The sequence below is a fragment of the Chelonia mydas genome, chromosome 11, assembly GCF_015237465.2.
Source record: "Chelonia mydas isolate rCheMyd1 chromosome 11, rCheMyd1.pri.v2, whole genome shotgun sequence".
NCBI lineage: Eukaryota > Metazoa > Chordata > Testudines > Cheloniidae > Chelonia > Chelonia mydas.
This window is the reverse complement of record NC_051251.2, coordinates 45,831,189-45,846,735: the sequence shown is the minus strand read 5'-3', so window position 1 is coordinate 45,846,735 and position 15,547 is coordinate 45,831,189. Positions and strand designations below refer to the sequence as shown.

The 15,547-nt window shown below is 39.9% G+C and overlaps 1 protein-coding gene and 1 long non-coding RNA gene across 6 annotated transcripts in view; one reads left to right on the top strand and one right to left on the bottom strand.

Moving 5' to 3' along the window:
• UBE2E3 (ubiquitin conjugating enzyme E2 E3) overlaps positions 1–15,328 on the bottom strand; it is an 83,122-nt gene extending 67,794 nt beyond the window's left edge. The window contains exons 1-3 of one of the 5 annotated variants that reach the window (XM_043525844.1): positions 15,198–15,328; positions 13,243–13,445; positions 10,415–10,465 (exon numbers count right to left, since the gene is read on the bottom strand). In XM_043525844.1, coding sequence (XP_043381779.1) covers positions 10,415–10,465; positions 13,243–13,436 — 245 coding nt within the window. In that variant the 5' untranslated portion in view covers positions 13,437–13,445; positions 15,198–15,328. Of the gene's footprint in view, positions 1–10,414; positions 10,466–13,242; positions 13,446–13,597; positions 14,472–14,550; positions 14,932–15,197 lie in introns of those variants that run through there. The other 4 variants (XM_037912406.2, XM_007069768.4, XM_027831901.3 and 1 more) reach the window with 4 other exon arrangements.
• LOC122462509 overlaps positions 1–15,547 on the top strand; it is a 174,778-nt gene that overhangs the window by 3,437 nt on the left and 155,794 nt on the right. The gene's annotated exons all lie outside the window — the stretch shown is intronic.

Genomic DNA, 15,547 nt, shown 5'->3' with positions numbered 1-15,547 from the left:
TGAAAATATTCTTCACCATCTCTAGTGAAGCACTGGAATAGGTTACCTAGGGAGGTGATGGAATCTCCTTCCTTAGAGGTTTTCAAGGTCAGGCTTGACAAAGCCCTGGCTGGGATGATTTAGTTGTGGGGATTGGTCCAGCTTTGAGCAAGAGGTTGGACTAGATGACCTCCTGAGGTCCCTTCCAACCCTGATATTCTATTATTCTATCTAGAAGATCCTTAAAGAAGGTTTGGTCAGCCTCTTATGTACTACAAGACATAGTATATAATCAAAGAATGGTTCCAACTCAGGCCTGAATCAGGAAATAAACTGGGGGCTTGTCTACATGGGGTTACTCAAGCAAATTAATCCAAATTAACTAAGTGTGAATTTAAAGTAGTTTAGTTAAACTGCATTAAACACCTGTGTGGAGGCTTTCATTCACAATTGAAGTGGCCTTAAAATAAATGGAATTAAGGCCACTTTAATTCTGAATGGGAGTATCTACACAGGGGTTCAATGAAGTTTAACTAAGGCACTTCAAGTTCACACCTTCAGTTAATTCAGATTAATTATCCTAAATGTTCCCATGTACAGAAAGCCTTAAGTGACAGGAAGAGGCAACTCCAACTCTCTGAACTGAGATGCACAGACAAAACAATCTGATGGAGATGCATTCAAGTGTGCTCAGACCTTACCATACATACTGTTCATTAAGCAATACGTGTGAAAGACTGCTGATGCTGATTAATATGCAACTTGGGTGTAAAATATACACAAGGACGACATTAATCAGCATTATCATGGTGTCTGAAGGGCCTTTATGTAAACTATTAAATGAGTACTTGAAAAGCTGATATTTTTAATGCTGAGAACACATTTATTTAAATTTTACAAATCTTATCAAACAAAATAAGATTAGATAGTTTAAACAGATTTTTTTTATTGGGGACTTTTTTTAGGGTTTCTAAACAGACAGACAGGAGGTCAGTCTTCTTCAACCAGTCCTTGGGGAAGAAGTGTGTGAAATGATTTACGCAGCTCCAGAGTAGATACAAGTTTATCATAAAGAGGATTTTTTTTTTCATTTCTTCAGTTTAGATGCTAATACCTATGAAGACTGGCACCAGCTTTATGAAGCCTTTGACTAAATTATAGCTATATTTCAGAGCATATATAAAAGGGAAACTGTGGATGCTGCTTACATAGTAAGGGTCCAATCCTGCAAACATGTATGTATTTATTTAACTTAACAAAGAGAGAGTGTCTTGATTACAGTTAATAAGAACCTATGTGAAGAACAAATATTTAATGAGTGGTAATCAAGCAGAAAATTATACAAAATGATCCAATGGCTGAAAGTTGAAGGTAGTCAAATTCAGACTGGAAATAAGGTGTAAATTTTTAACTGAGAGTAATTAACCATTGGCACAATTTACCAATGGTCATGGTGGATTCTCTATCACTGACAACTTTTAAATCAAGAATGGATGTTCCTCTAAAAGATCTGCTGTAGGAATTATTTTGGGGAAGGTCTATGGCCTGTGTTATACAGGAGGTCAGATTAGATCTCACTGGTCCCTTCCAGTCTTGGAATCTATAAATTATGAAGCTTTACTTCCATAACTAGTTCTGATGGCTTTTATATTTCTTCAGTCTAGTTTAATTAGGACTACTCATATGACTGGAGTTAATCATGTACACAACTCTTTGCAGGATCTTGTACTATACCTTGCAAGGTGCTAAACTAAACACAAAAGTACAGGAAAAAGAATAAACTGCTCAAAAAAGGATTCTGGAAAATAGTTGTTACCAAACCTCTGCACAGAAGAAAGTGTAAGTGGAAAAAGACTAGGACGTTTTTATACTGAATACATACATTCAAGAGAATAATGAATAATTCCTTAACAACAAACTGTATTACTGAGAACATGATGGGGGTGGTTCTTACTGATATATTTTGGAGCCATCTTTCACTCTCCAGTTTATCAAAAATCCATTAAGTAATAACACTTTTGCTATAGATTACATATTTACTGGTACTCCTTCCTTAGATCCTGATTGTGTTTTACACCTTACTGCTTAAGTACTCCCATTGACTACTCACAAAGTAAGCTAACAGCTGCTCTGCATGAGAAAAGGTAACCGAATCAGGCAGTTAGTACAAATGGGCAAACATATCCGATTTGTGATTGCTGCACTAAATTATGTCACTCTTCACTGGTTTAGTCTAATCCTCCAAAATTGAGTCCTTGTTATAAGAAAAAAGAACTAAACACAAGAAATTTCTTGATAGAAGTAGCTATTAGAGCTAAATTAAGGTTATCGTTAGATAAATATATCTTTAAATGGTTGCAACCCATTGATTTACCTTCTGAAGAGATTAATGATGAAGAAAGAATCTCAGATAGAACTGATAGTCTATCATTAGAGCTGGACCAATGCTACAAGTATTTAAACATTTGTTTGAATAAGAACTCAGTATGTTTTGTGGAATTTGTGACCCCTCTCCTTAAACTCAGGGTTCAGAGTAGCAGCCGTGTTAATCTGTATTCGCAAAAAGAAAAGGAGTACTTGTGGCACCTTAGAGACTAACCAATTTATTTGAGCATAAGCTTTCGACGCATCTGATGAAGTGAGCTGTAGCTCACGAAAGCTTATGCTCAAATAAATTGGTTAATCTCTAAGGTGCCACAAGTACTCCTTTTCTTTCTCCTTAAACTGTCACACTTACAGCAGCAAAATGTTTTTGGTAAGAATGTATCCAGAAATATAGTGTTGGAAATAACGGGCAAATATATATTCACAGAGCCATACTGAAAGCTCTGCTTCGTATCTTTGTTTTTCTGGCGCCCAATTGGTATAGTAATTACACAAAGGGTGTCTGGGTGTTTTGTTTTTTTACATTGGTAAGGAAGTCTTCCTTGTGGATGCAGGGCATTGTATACCTGATATTGTGTTCATTTTTGGCTGCTATTCCTTTGCTTTTGTTCCCCCACCACAGAGGATCCCTAACCCCAGCACAGGCATTTCTGTGGATCTTCCCATGACACATTCTTACATGGCCTAATCAACTCCTCTCTCTACTGGGAGCTGTTTAATGTTACAGTGCAGATTTCCAGTGCCAAGTGGTATCGAACAAAATGTAATCCATACAAACTTGAAGGCTTTTGCCAATCAGAGGAAATAAACGACATAAAGGCAAAATTTAAAGAACAGCTACTGTATCTAGAAAGCAGCAGTCTGAAAAGGATGGTGAAGGATAATGGGTAATAACTAAATTAGCTTGTAGTGTGAAACCACAACCCCCTCCCCCCCCCCAAAAGCCAGTGCTATTCTATGGTATAACTCCCTTCTATATTCGTACACTTGTAAACCTAGGGAAGTACTGGTGCTGCTTTCCAGAGTCTTGGTGTGCCCGCACCGAGAATGCTCGCTCTGCTCTCAGTGGTAAGCTAAAGAAAAAACAAAGTAGAAAAACAAAAATGATACTGGAGGATAAGACATAGGAGGAGAGATGGAGGGAATTAGATTTATTGAGAAACAAGATGACTTGGGGGGATCAGATCACAGTCGATAAACAGCTTCAAGATAATACACATGAAGGAAAGGTTTTATTCATAGCCTGTGAAGATGGTAGGACAAGCAGGTGAAGTTTAAGATAAATATCAAGAACATTTTTAGCATTAAGAACCCTACTTGTTTTAGTCAAGGCACAGTGACTACTGGTATTTAAGGTTGGTACAGAAGATATTACTGAAAATTATACAGGGCCAGATCCTGACCTGAGGTTGAGCAGAAAAGTGGCTTGTAGCCACCTTTGCCCACACACCCCAGTCCTCGGAGACTACAAACAGCTCTAAAGGGCCACAACAGCTGCCAACCATCAATGGGGGTAAGGGACCCCGGCAATGTCTCCCTAAGCCAAAAGTCAGAAGGAGGGCTGGTGGTGGTGGCATTGTGCTAACAGATCAGGAATGGATTCTGCTGAAAAATGCACTGAGGGGATCAAACCCCAACAGTGTACTGCCCTACTGTGGGTGGATCTTACCTTTCACAGATACCTTTTGTACTTTAACACCTGTATAACCTGTCATACCAGTAAGGTCCCATTGAACTGAGTGGCCCAGAGCCACAATGGCACACAAGAAGCATTCCTCTGTAAAGTTCCATGAGAATTCCTGGTAGATCTCACTCCCTCCCAGAGTTGAGCCCTCTGATAAGGGCAGAACAGAATAATCCTAGGGCCAGCATTCCACTCCCTTCTGATCACACAATTCAGGGTGGGATGCACTCATTGGCTCACCAAATGGACGCAGTAGTCGTAAACTGGCAAGTTTTAAAGCCCTAACAGAGGGACAAAGGGTGCCTGAGAGGCTGTGGTACTGAAATATTGAAAGTCACCTACTAGCCAGAGGCTGAAATCCTTGGAAATGCCAGAGTCCTGCTGCACTGTACTGCAATGCATGCTACGGTACTACCATTAGACAAGGTAATATAACAAAACCCAAGTCTCTTGGGTTACTAATTGTATAGTATGGGCCAAAGACAGTCTTTGGCATACAACTCCCCTGTTTATAGACACATGATAAACTGTAAACTGAGTAGGCTGCTGTTGTTTTATTGTAGACTCACCGATGTTCACAGGTACAAATTACATACCACTCAAATCAACCAGATGAAGGCAGAGACCATATGTAAATTTCCTTTGCAAAAATCCTTCATGTTTTAAAATATGAGGTTTATAAACTAATTTAAAGCTAATTATACAAGCAACATAACTGAAAATCTGCGTGGAAGAGCTTATTTCAAGGGACTTATGAGTAATGACGTAATCATAAAGGAAAAGCTTTATTTAAAAACAAAGCTTGGGAAAACCTCAAAGCATTTCTGTACAGTGATAATTTAAAATGAACGGCTCACAAATGATGAATTTTGTTGCAAGTTTAAGCAGGGTTACGGGCAGCTTTTGTTGCAGTCTATCACCATTCTTGTATCAAGAAACTGTTATTGGAACAAACAAATCTTAATATATTGGGCTTGAAAAATCTATTTGTATCTGTGACGAGTCGGAATTCTCTCTGTGAGTGTCCAACAGCTTTTACAAACTCAGACCTTTCATTTAAATTTCCGGACCTACTGTTGCAAAGAAAATCCTCCAAATCTGAAGTGTGTTAACCATTGCTGTGCTGTCTTCCCAAGCTTGCAGAAAGACAGCTCCAGTGCGGCTGCTGTTACTTAGAGCTTTTCCAAGCTGCTGAGTGAAAACTGTTGGCACTCAGAAAAATGTGGACATCGGTGAAACAGAGAAATTTTATTCTACTATTGCTTGGGAAGCTATGACATGGGCACCAGAGCTATTCAATGAGGTGGAAAATCAAGGTTGCACAGGATAGCAGACCCACTATCCAACTTCCTCAGCCAACACATCTAGGGAAAGGTACAGGAGCAGAGCTCTGCCCACCTCATGCCCACTTCTGCAGCAGCAAAAGCAACAGCACTGTGAGAACAGATGCAGAAGGAAAATGTTCTTACTCCTGTCCAGCAGCCTGAGAGATGAGGTTTCAGATTTAATCTGTTGTCTAATAGCCAGAGGCTGATACAAAAGATGGAGCCTTCAGCAGATTACTGGGACAGCATCTTGGTGAGAATTTCCCAACAACTGGGAAGGGAGGAGTTGACTGTCTTATTTGGGCATTGTCCTTGGACTCTTCCATTTGCAGACTTTGCCTAGTACGTTTAGGCCTCTAGCTATCAGGTGTCTGGTAAAATTTGTAAGCATTGGGTGTGAGGACTATGCTAGAAAAGCAGTGCAGAGTTCTGAAACTACAGCTTGGTCTACGTGTTTAAGTTTCACCTGTTTAAATTCAATCTGTTTTTAAACCCATTTAGTTACACTAGGGCAAGCCCTTGTGGTGGGCACTCTTGTTTTCTGTTGCCAGTCAACTGAAGCTAAACCAAAAAAAGCCACCACGGTTAAACTGAAATAAATGTGGCAACATAGGCCTTGTGTAACGCCAACAGACCCCAATCACTGGTGGGCAGGATTTAACCTGGGATCATGAGCCTCTTCTGCTAGCTAATGCTGTAGCAGACTCAGTCTCTAGCTGGGCTAGGTGCCACTAGACGGGGGACAGAGTGCCACACCAACCAGGCATGGGTTACACTTTCACCGGTATAACTAAATCTGTTTAAATTAAGATGTTAGGTTAAACTGGTGCAACTTTCTTCCATAGACAAGCCCTGATTAATTTTGGAATGGAAAGCAGGAGAAGAAAAGAAACAGGAAAATGTGCACTCCAACTATTCTGGACCAGCAGAGCAGCTCATCAGCAATCCTGGGAAGTTGCTGAAATTTACAGCATCCTAGGAACTGCTCTAAGTTGTGCCAAGAAATAGCAAGAATCCAGAAAGTGCAACAGTGAAACAAAGCCACCCTTCCCCCATTCCCTTTCAGCTGCAGCTTCTGAGCGGCACATCTCAGAATTGCAGGCTCAGGTGCAGCCTTAACTAAGGAGTGGTGACCTCCATTCTAGAATAGCTTTGTGCTATGCACTAAAAAGTTATTCCAGACATGTGTCAAACCTATAAGAAAATCTCAGTAGCATGGATTTACAATGCATTATGTGAAAAAGAACCTTGTAATACTATTCTGAAAATGTATAAAGGTGAGATTTGGCACACTTCTATACCTTGAAGCATGTTTGAGCATTTGACCATGGTTTGAAAAAGAGCTGCCTAGATGCAATGGGGTAAGAAGGACCTTTTAAAGCCCTGCTTTATAGTGTGAAATGCACAAAAGACATTAAATACAACACACTGTATCAAACAGTAAGGTACTGAGTAAAGCCAACAAAAGCAAGAAAATTTGGCATTAAGGTTCTCTGTCTTCAATCTACCTCTGTGTCCTAGTATTACAGTATATCTTGGAATCACTCATCCAAGACTCCTGTCTTTAGACACAAGAGAGGTCTTAAGGATAAAGTGGCACTTAATTTCCTTGCTTTTGTTATTTAAATCTGAATCTTAAGTTTATTTTAACATAGATTTCTGGGGCCCTATCATGCCATCATTGCACTTGGGGAAATCCTACTCAAGTCAGAGAAGTTCACAGTGTGACATGATTTAGCAGGGTACAGCCTTTACCAAGTACCTTGAATAGAAACCAAAGGGCAACCCTGAGCACTCAAGCAATGTGGATCTCACTTAGGACTTTAGCATGTTTACAAAACAGATGCTGTAGATGTGGCTGTGGGAAGGTTTAAACAGCCAGGGGAAATCCACACTTTTCTTGTTCGTGAATTGAGGTCTACCCACCAGTCAGACATGAGTCTAGCTACAAAGGGCTAGTTTTCTTAAGCTTTTTTTTTAATTTGTAATTTTAGTGCATTTCATATTTTGTACTTAAGTAACTTTTTTTACCCAGTGCTACAAATGGAACAAAAGCGTATTCCGGTTTGTGTAAAATCAGACAGACATATGCAGCTCAATGGCTGATGTGCTAATACCTAAAGCCATCACGCTGTCTGTAGCCCTGTACTCCTGACAGAGCTGTAACAAATGGATACATTTAGGCCAGGTAAATGCAGACCAGATTTACTTACTGAGACCCTCAAGTGTCTGCTGAACATTGAATATTCATCAGCTAATACAATTACACTTAACATGAGCTACATGTTTTAAATGGCATGGAAAGCAGTTTGTACAGTACCATGCTTATAGTTATTGAGCAGCAACTAAACATTATTCCATGATGTATTATCCCCAACAGTTTTTACCAAAATTGTTAATACATTACACAATGGATAAATACCACTGAACCCTTGTACCGCATCCTGTTAAACAGTAATACTTTGTCTTTCATGTAGTACTATCACCTTATTAGCACTAAGGAATTTTATACATCTAATTTATTTTTACCATTCATGCATTTTTGCTTGTACAATGAGTCATTTTTGTTACCATTCAATTTTGTATTATGTGCTGCCGTGATCCTGCAACATTATGGTTGCAAATAAGACAGGCACTTTTATGGTCAAATTGAAAAAAACACTCTTCATTAACATTAAGAAACTTCTTCTGGACATTTTTAATGAATAGCAAAGCTTTCTAATTTTTTAAACACACTTTTAACCTATATTATGAGCCCAAAACTAACTGACACTGTTTTTTTACCATCTCCAAGAAATTACATTTCCCTCAAATACGTAAGAGGTGAAATAGCATTTTGTCGCTTATTGCACGCAGAGCAATTGAGGTATAGCATGCACTTGCTGTGTCAGTTTCTGCTGCCAAATCTGTGCTATAAGAAGGTATAGGATGTCTTATGGGGGGAGGGATAGCTCAGTGATTTGAGCTTTGGCCTGCTAAACCCAGGGTTATGAGTTCAATCCTTGAGGGGGCCATTTAGGGATCTGGGGCAAAAATTGGGGATTGGTCCTGCTTTGAGCAGGGGGTTGGACTAGATGACCTCCTGAGGTCCCTTCCAACCCTGATAATCTATGATTGATTGATTGTCTTCCGCTTCATTATTCTACATGCAACAAAATGCTGCATTCATTTCCTATTAAAAGCTTTCTGTAAAATAAATAAATAAATAAAACCCTCTGTTTTGAGTTCCAATCTATGGTGCTCCTGGAGTCCATGGAATTCTCTGCCCATATTGTTCATCCCAAAAATCTGACTCGTTCAAAGAGGGATGCCAAGGTCTTTTTCATATATATTGCTGATCTTACACAAGGTGGAAGGGACTTGCCAAAAAGTTGCACTGAGGAAAATGCTGCAATTCCTCTTTAAATATAATACGTATGAGGCACACAGGAATAGAATTATAGATTTCTTCACTGGCCAAAAATATTTTTTCCACGCACTCTCACAGAAATCAAATAATTTTAGACTTTTTTGTTTGTTTTTTTCCTAGTTCTTAACAATGGTCCCCGTGCTTTGGTTGGTCATGTCTACCCTGAAGACTTTATCTATGTAGACATACTTAAGCTGATACCAGAAGAGCAAATTTTCCCAGAGGTTAAATATGCTTGTATCAGATGTTACAGCAGAGGGTAAATATCTCCTTCTGAAAGTCATTTGTAACATAATGTGCCCAAAATGGGTAACGAGCAAGACACGCTTTGAAAGTAAAAAGTGAAGCACCTCTGGCTTATTTCCTTGGAATACCCTTTCTCCCACACCATGCCACCTTTTGGTCTCTGATAGCTCTAAAATGAAGGGGATGTAAAACTAGAGAGCCATACTGCTTTGATCAGGGAAGACAGTGACCATACACACATATACATAAAACTGTTACAGGGCATCCATGGCATGAACCTCTCCAGATAAGATACCCTTCTCGTAAAAGTCAGATAAAACAACGAAGTTGTGATAAATCCCAGGCATCCAGAAACAAATATGAAAAAATACATCTTTACTGAGTTGTAAAAACTCCTTTTACCAAAGTCTTCCAACTACTCAATATACCAAAAAAGCCAAATAAAACTCCAGAACATTTGCAGTATTCTCACATATGAACAATGCCGGCATTGTACAGTATCCGTTAAACTAAGTACCCTTTATGCACAGACAGCCTGCTGAAATATGTATAATAGAAAGGTATCTTATTTAAACCTAAAAAGATTTATTACAGATTTCAACATTGGAAGCTTACAGTCAACATGAAATCTTTTCTTAAAATAAATATGCACCGCAGTGGATAATTTTTCAGCAAGTTTTAAAGATAAAAAGTTAGTTTAGTCAATTACGTTACTGTTTAAATTTCTTATGGACTGTGCACCACACTAGTCTTAATTTTCTTTAAGACTGCATAAATCACTAATCTCTTATACACTCTAATTTCATTTTCTAAAACTACCAATAGTCTCCCACTCCACTAGGGAATTTCCTTAAAATACCATGTATCAAGACAATACAATCTCTGGCCAATAGACAGAAACTTTAAATGTAATACTTCAGCTTTACTCTAAACCACTTCACTGTAATAAGATGAAAAATGTAAAAAATAAATCTCACACAGTTATTTATCTAAATTTTAGCGCATCGTCACTTTCCTATATCTCAGCCCTCAAAAGGTAAGTTAAAATTGTGTACAAGCAGTAACTTCAAAGCTTTAGTACATTTGGAAGTTTATATAACACTGACTTTAAAATACGCAATGAACCTCTACAGAAAAATCTACTGAACCAACTCTACCATTCATATCCATCTCAATGAGACAACTACTACATGTACTTGAAAATCCAAACTTTGTGATACGTTATCAAATGTTCCCTGACAATTGTTCAATTTACCTTACACAATGTTTATATTATAGTTGTCCACTTACAAACATTAAATAACTGCTTGTCTGTTCTGTTGAGCAAACATCTCTACCCGTTTTAATTTCCAATCACTGTCCACAATTTAAAAAGTTGTTACATACCTGCAGTTAGGAGGAGGATCAAGGGTTATTTCAGCTAGCTCCTTCTGAATTCTGTGGGTGAAATGAGAACAGACACAAAGCATTTGAGATAGTCTATAGAATAAATCAGGAATTACACTGCCCTCTACCACCATGCAGTTAAATGCAAGATTGGCTGTGCCTTCAGTAATGCTAACATGGCTGCTTCCTCTTTGTTCTCAGAGGCATAACCCAAATCCCATAACAGAGAAACTTTGCAGCTTTTTTCTTACTTGATACAGTAAATAGATAGAACATTTACACCTGAGATAGGTAGAAATATCCCACAAGTACTCATAAAAGTAACTATTATCCATATCTAAATGCTTTTTACCAGAGAGATTTTCTTTTCAAGCTTATATGCAAATGAGGGAAGGGGGGGGACTATACAAGCATATTTGACAATGACTTTAAACCAGTGCAACAGAGCTGTAACTGAGGCTGAATTAATAAGCTGTATTGTGACTAAGTGGATGTTTTTGACAATATTTTACCTGCTACTTCATACAGTATTTAAATAGTAAATCTATAAATTTCCCAAGCTGCTTTTATTACTGGAATAATTCTTGGAGAATCAACTTTGCTTCTGTACACACACTCCTCTCCCAAGATAAGACAGTATTTTTGCTGTTTTTATATAATATTAGTAAAATAAATTTTCTTAATCAGAAATAATCCATGATCGTTTCACTGTCTCCTTTGACAGCAGTTATAGAAGTGCTAATAATATCCAGAATATTTTCTAAACTTTTTGCCAGTTAAACAAGTTATCCAGAAAAATATGCCTAGTGTAAAAGGTGTGTATTAAACTACTTCTAAGGAATAAAGAAATTTTGTTTCTTGCTGCTAATTATCTGTAAGCCAAGAGATACTTACTTTTTAGAAAAGTAGGCCCATAAAAATAAGACTGAACAACTGTCAATATGCTATTGATTCCAATTTAAATGAGATAAACAAAACCTGATCCTGAAAGACCTTTCAGGAATAGTCCTATTAAGTTCAATTAGATGACTCAGAACTACTCAAGATATGTGGAATCAGACCCCATCATGATTAAGGAAAATAAAGTCACACTGAAAAATTCAGTGGAGAGATTTTCTGTACAATACATCCCAAGCTTTTCAAAAGGGCTGACAAAAGCATTATCTTAAACATGTTATACTACAAGTTATACAAATAATCAAATACTTTAGCTTCTTTACTGAGGGTATGTCCACCTGACAAATGGTATAGCTGTAGTGTGTCAAGCAACATTGCTGTACTGTACACACTTACTACAGCAACAAAAGGGGGTTTTCTGTCACTTATAGTAAATCCACCCCCTCAAGAGGAGATAGCTGGGTCGATGGAGTTCTCTCACTTACCTAGCTGCATCTACAGTGAGGGTTAGGTCAACCTAATTATGTCATATGGTACGAAATGTTTCACAGCCTGGCCCCTGAACAATATAGCTAGGTTGACCTAAGTTTCAAGCGTAGACCAGGCCTGATTTAAAGTATCTACCTTAGATATTCCTATTTTAGACCTCTATTTCTTTACAAGTACAAAAATCAGTGAAAGATACAGGTAGTATTTTACTTATGGCTAACACTTTAACATTTCAAGGAGTATTTACTGAACTGGAATATAAAACTCCTGAGGTCTTTATGAAAGTTTGAGCTACAGTGTCCATGCTGAATAAGCAAAGCAAAAAGTTGTTCAATAGAGAACTGACTCTAAAATTAAAAAATCATTTTCCTACTGTTACTCTTCAGATCTATTTGCTATTGGCCATAATGTAATATGTATTCCTAAGGAAAAGTGAATTTAAGGGAAAGGTTTAGTAAATTGTGTCTTATCTCAAAAGACCACAGCAGATCAAGGGATTTAAAGTCTGCCTGTTTCACATGGCTGAAGTTAAAGAAAATACTTACTGAAAGCCAGTCTGACAGAAATTTTATATGTAAATACAGATATTTATCAAATAGACTACAAGAGGTTTGTGAAGTTTGACACTTAAAGATAGAGGCTATATATTAATCTCCAGAGTCTGATTCTGCAGGCCCTCTTAAGGCAAATGTCCTATTGAAGTTGGTAGTTTTTCCCAAGTAAGAACTACAGAATAACACATTATATTGCATCCGATGAAGTGAGCTGTAGCTCACGAAAGCTTATGCTCAAATAAATTGGTTAGTCTCTAAGGTGCCACTAGTACTCCTTTTCTTTTTGTGAATACAGACTAACACGGCTGCTACTCTGAAACCTGACATTATATTAGGTTACTGTATATAAAGGATATACTGAATGTTGGCATGAAAAGAAAGTTATAAGTACAATCCCAAACCCATCTATTTTTGCGCCAGTTAAGTTTTTGTAAATATTTTTATATTCAATAGCACTGATTGTCAACAGTACACAGTCTATTGAAATACACCAGAAGGATGGTACTCTACACAAATAAAGAAGAAAGGCTAAGCCTTTGAACTCAGGTGGAAAAAATGTTTTAGAGTTCTCATACTACTTGCAAGGATAAAATTCATGTTGGTGAATAAAAGCTTTCACTAGCCAATATTTTAATTTTTAAAGTTATAAAGTTCTTAAGTGTCTCTTCCAAAGAAATGTGACAAGTTTATTTAATGGTTAGCTTACTAACAGTCTCATTATTGAAGCTATTGAATGACAGTCTCCTAACTCAAAAAAGTTTGTAATTCAGTAAATGACTCCCTAACACAGCTTTGCAAGAATCCATCTGTCTTAAAAATGCAGTGCAAATATTATAGTTAAAAAATACAGTGATAGAATGTTTTACAATCACTTCTTATAGTTATTACCTTTTAGCACTAGTGGATAGCTTAGCAGTAGTTTTGCTGGATAGTTTGGTATTTTTCTTCTGCTGGGTTGCAGAAGGTTTTCTTTCTTCTTGCTCTTCAGGTTCTGGTGCTGGCGGGTCCCTCTGATCTGCATCTGAACTACCACTGCTGGTACTTGGACTTTCATCATCTGACCTTTGCCTGTCACTGGACATGGTGGTGAACTTTTGGGGGAGGAAAAGAGAGGGGAGGGGGAAAAAGCAGAGTTTACTGTAGGTTGCAGTTTGACAGTTACAAAGTAATATTTACACTTTTTTCTTTTTAAATATAGAGCTCTCCAGGTTTTTTTAAAGCCCATTGACACTTTTCCCCATACCTTAGACAACATATCAATTGTCTGCTTTATGCGAAGCCACGAGACAGGGACTTTAGCAGGGTCCTTCAGGCAATGAAGCATTAATAACTTATGACACATTGTCAGTAACAGACCTCGCTGAAAATGTTTTTTAAAAAGTCACTAATACCCTGTAAATATTTACACTGGAGCAGAGTATTGTATAGGGTCCAAGCAGCCAGACCACCCCCTCTCTCTGAGACAATATATGGCCAATAACACTCCCGCTGATTTCAGATTGAAATTTACACTCACTCTGTCTCTTTGTATTTAAAGGGCCGTGAGGAGGAGGAGTGATTTTTTTTTTTTAAACACCGTACATTTAAAACAACTCAGAAAGCAGAAGCCTCGGTTATTTACATGGCCAGGAGCAAGAATTGCATTTGGCCACCACAAAGCTCCTGGAGGGGGAAGAAGCATAATTAAAGCTGCACCTTCTGCAAAGCTTTCAACGCCACCGATTCTTGATCAGTTTGTACAAAACAGACCGACATTTTTAGGGGGAAAAATTATATAGATACACGCGGGAGGCACCCAAATGGGGGTGGGGGGGTGCTGAAAAAGAAAATGAAGCTCCTAGTAGGAAATTGCAGCAGGGTTGAAATGCAGCTCTGCACACACACACTCGCCCCCTTCCTCCCGCCCCCGTTGGCTTTGTGGGGAGAGATCGAGCTTCCAGCGAGGAGGGTACGGAGGGGTTGTTATGGTAGGAGGCTCTCCAGGATCAGCATGGTGTGTGTGCACCAAGTGAGGCGTGAACTCAGTCCCGGCTCCTCTCTCTCCCGGCCACCGACAGGCAGCAAGCGCTGAAAACAAGAACAAAGCTCCCTCTACCAACCTTCCCCCCCCCGCCCCCGCGCCTCCTCCTTCTCCTCCTCCCCCCACCAAGCTCGCCCAGGCTCCTGCTGCAGCCACCTAACCCGCTTCTCCTTTACCTTCGCAGCCGTCCTGTCCCGGTGTTAGGTCGGAGGGGAGGGATGGAGGGGGGGAGGGAAGGGGATACAGTATCGGTGGAGGGGCTGGAGGAAGCCGGGGGGATATAAAGCAGCAGAGGAGGCTCTGTGGCCGGGCAGTGTGGAACATTGAGAGTCGGAGCAGGGGGGAGAGACGGGGGGAGGGTGCAGTGCGGCTCGGTGGCCGGAGGGTGGCGCTGGCGTGCCCCCTTTTTGCAAAGCGGGCTCCCGCGGCGGGGCAGGGGGTAAGAGGGGAGAGAGAGAACGCGATCTTCCCCTCGAGGGAAGGAGGCCGGATGGAACAGGGAAGAGCCGAGCGTTCTATCGCCTCCGCCCCCTTGTGTCGCTACGTTCGGATTGAGAATATTGCTGTCAGCAAAGTTCCAAACGACATGGGGGCGGGGGAATGGGCGCTCGCTCCCTGGCTGGTAGAGCGCGCCCCCCTCTGGGCTGCGGCGCGCGCACGCTCTCTCGCTCCTCTACCTTTGCAGGGTGCGTGCGTTCTCCCGGCCTGGCCAAGGACAAAGAGTTGGTCCTTGTGCAGCCCCCAAGTTGGCATTGGCAGCCTGGACCTTGCTTGTGTGCCTTACTAGTGGCTGGTCCCGTCCCCCCTTCGCCCATACAGATACCTTTCTCGCAAGCTTGCAACTCCCGAGCAGCCACTACGGGAGGGAGAGCCTGAGATCCTGAAATTACTTCAGTGCCATGCACAAGTGTGCAAAATCTTGCTGGGGCCTCGCCAAAGCAACGAAACTGACTTGCTCTGCTTTTCCCGGCGTCCCCTCTCTTACTCACTGCTGTTTATAGGGTTGGTCACTGAACCTGCGGTGAAAAGAGGCAGGTCACTCAGGAGTAAAGGTATTTATTTGGGCACTGGAATTGGTTGGGTGTGAATAATATAGTGCCTTAACAGACGGCATGTCAAGTCTGAGTGAAAGCTAAATCCTGCCAGGTTTTGTCCCCAGCACCAAATCCCACT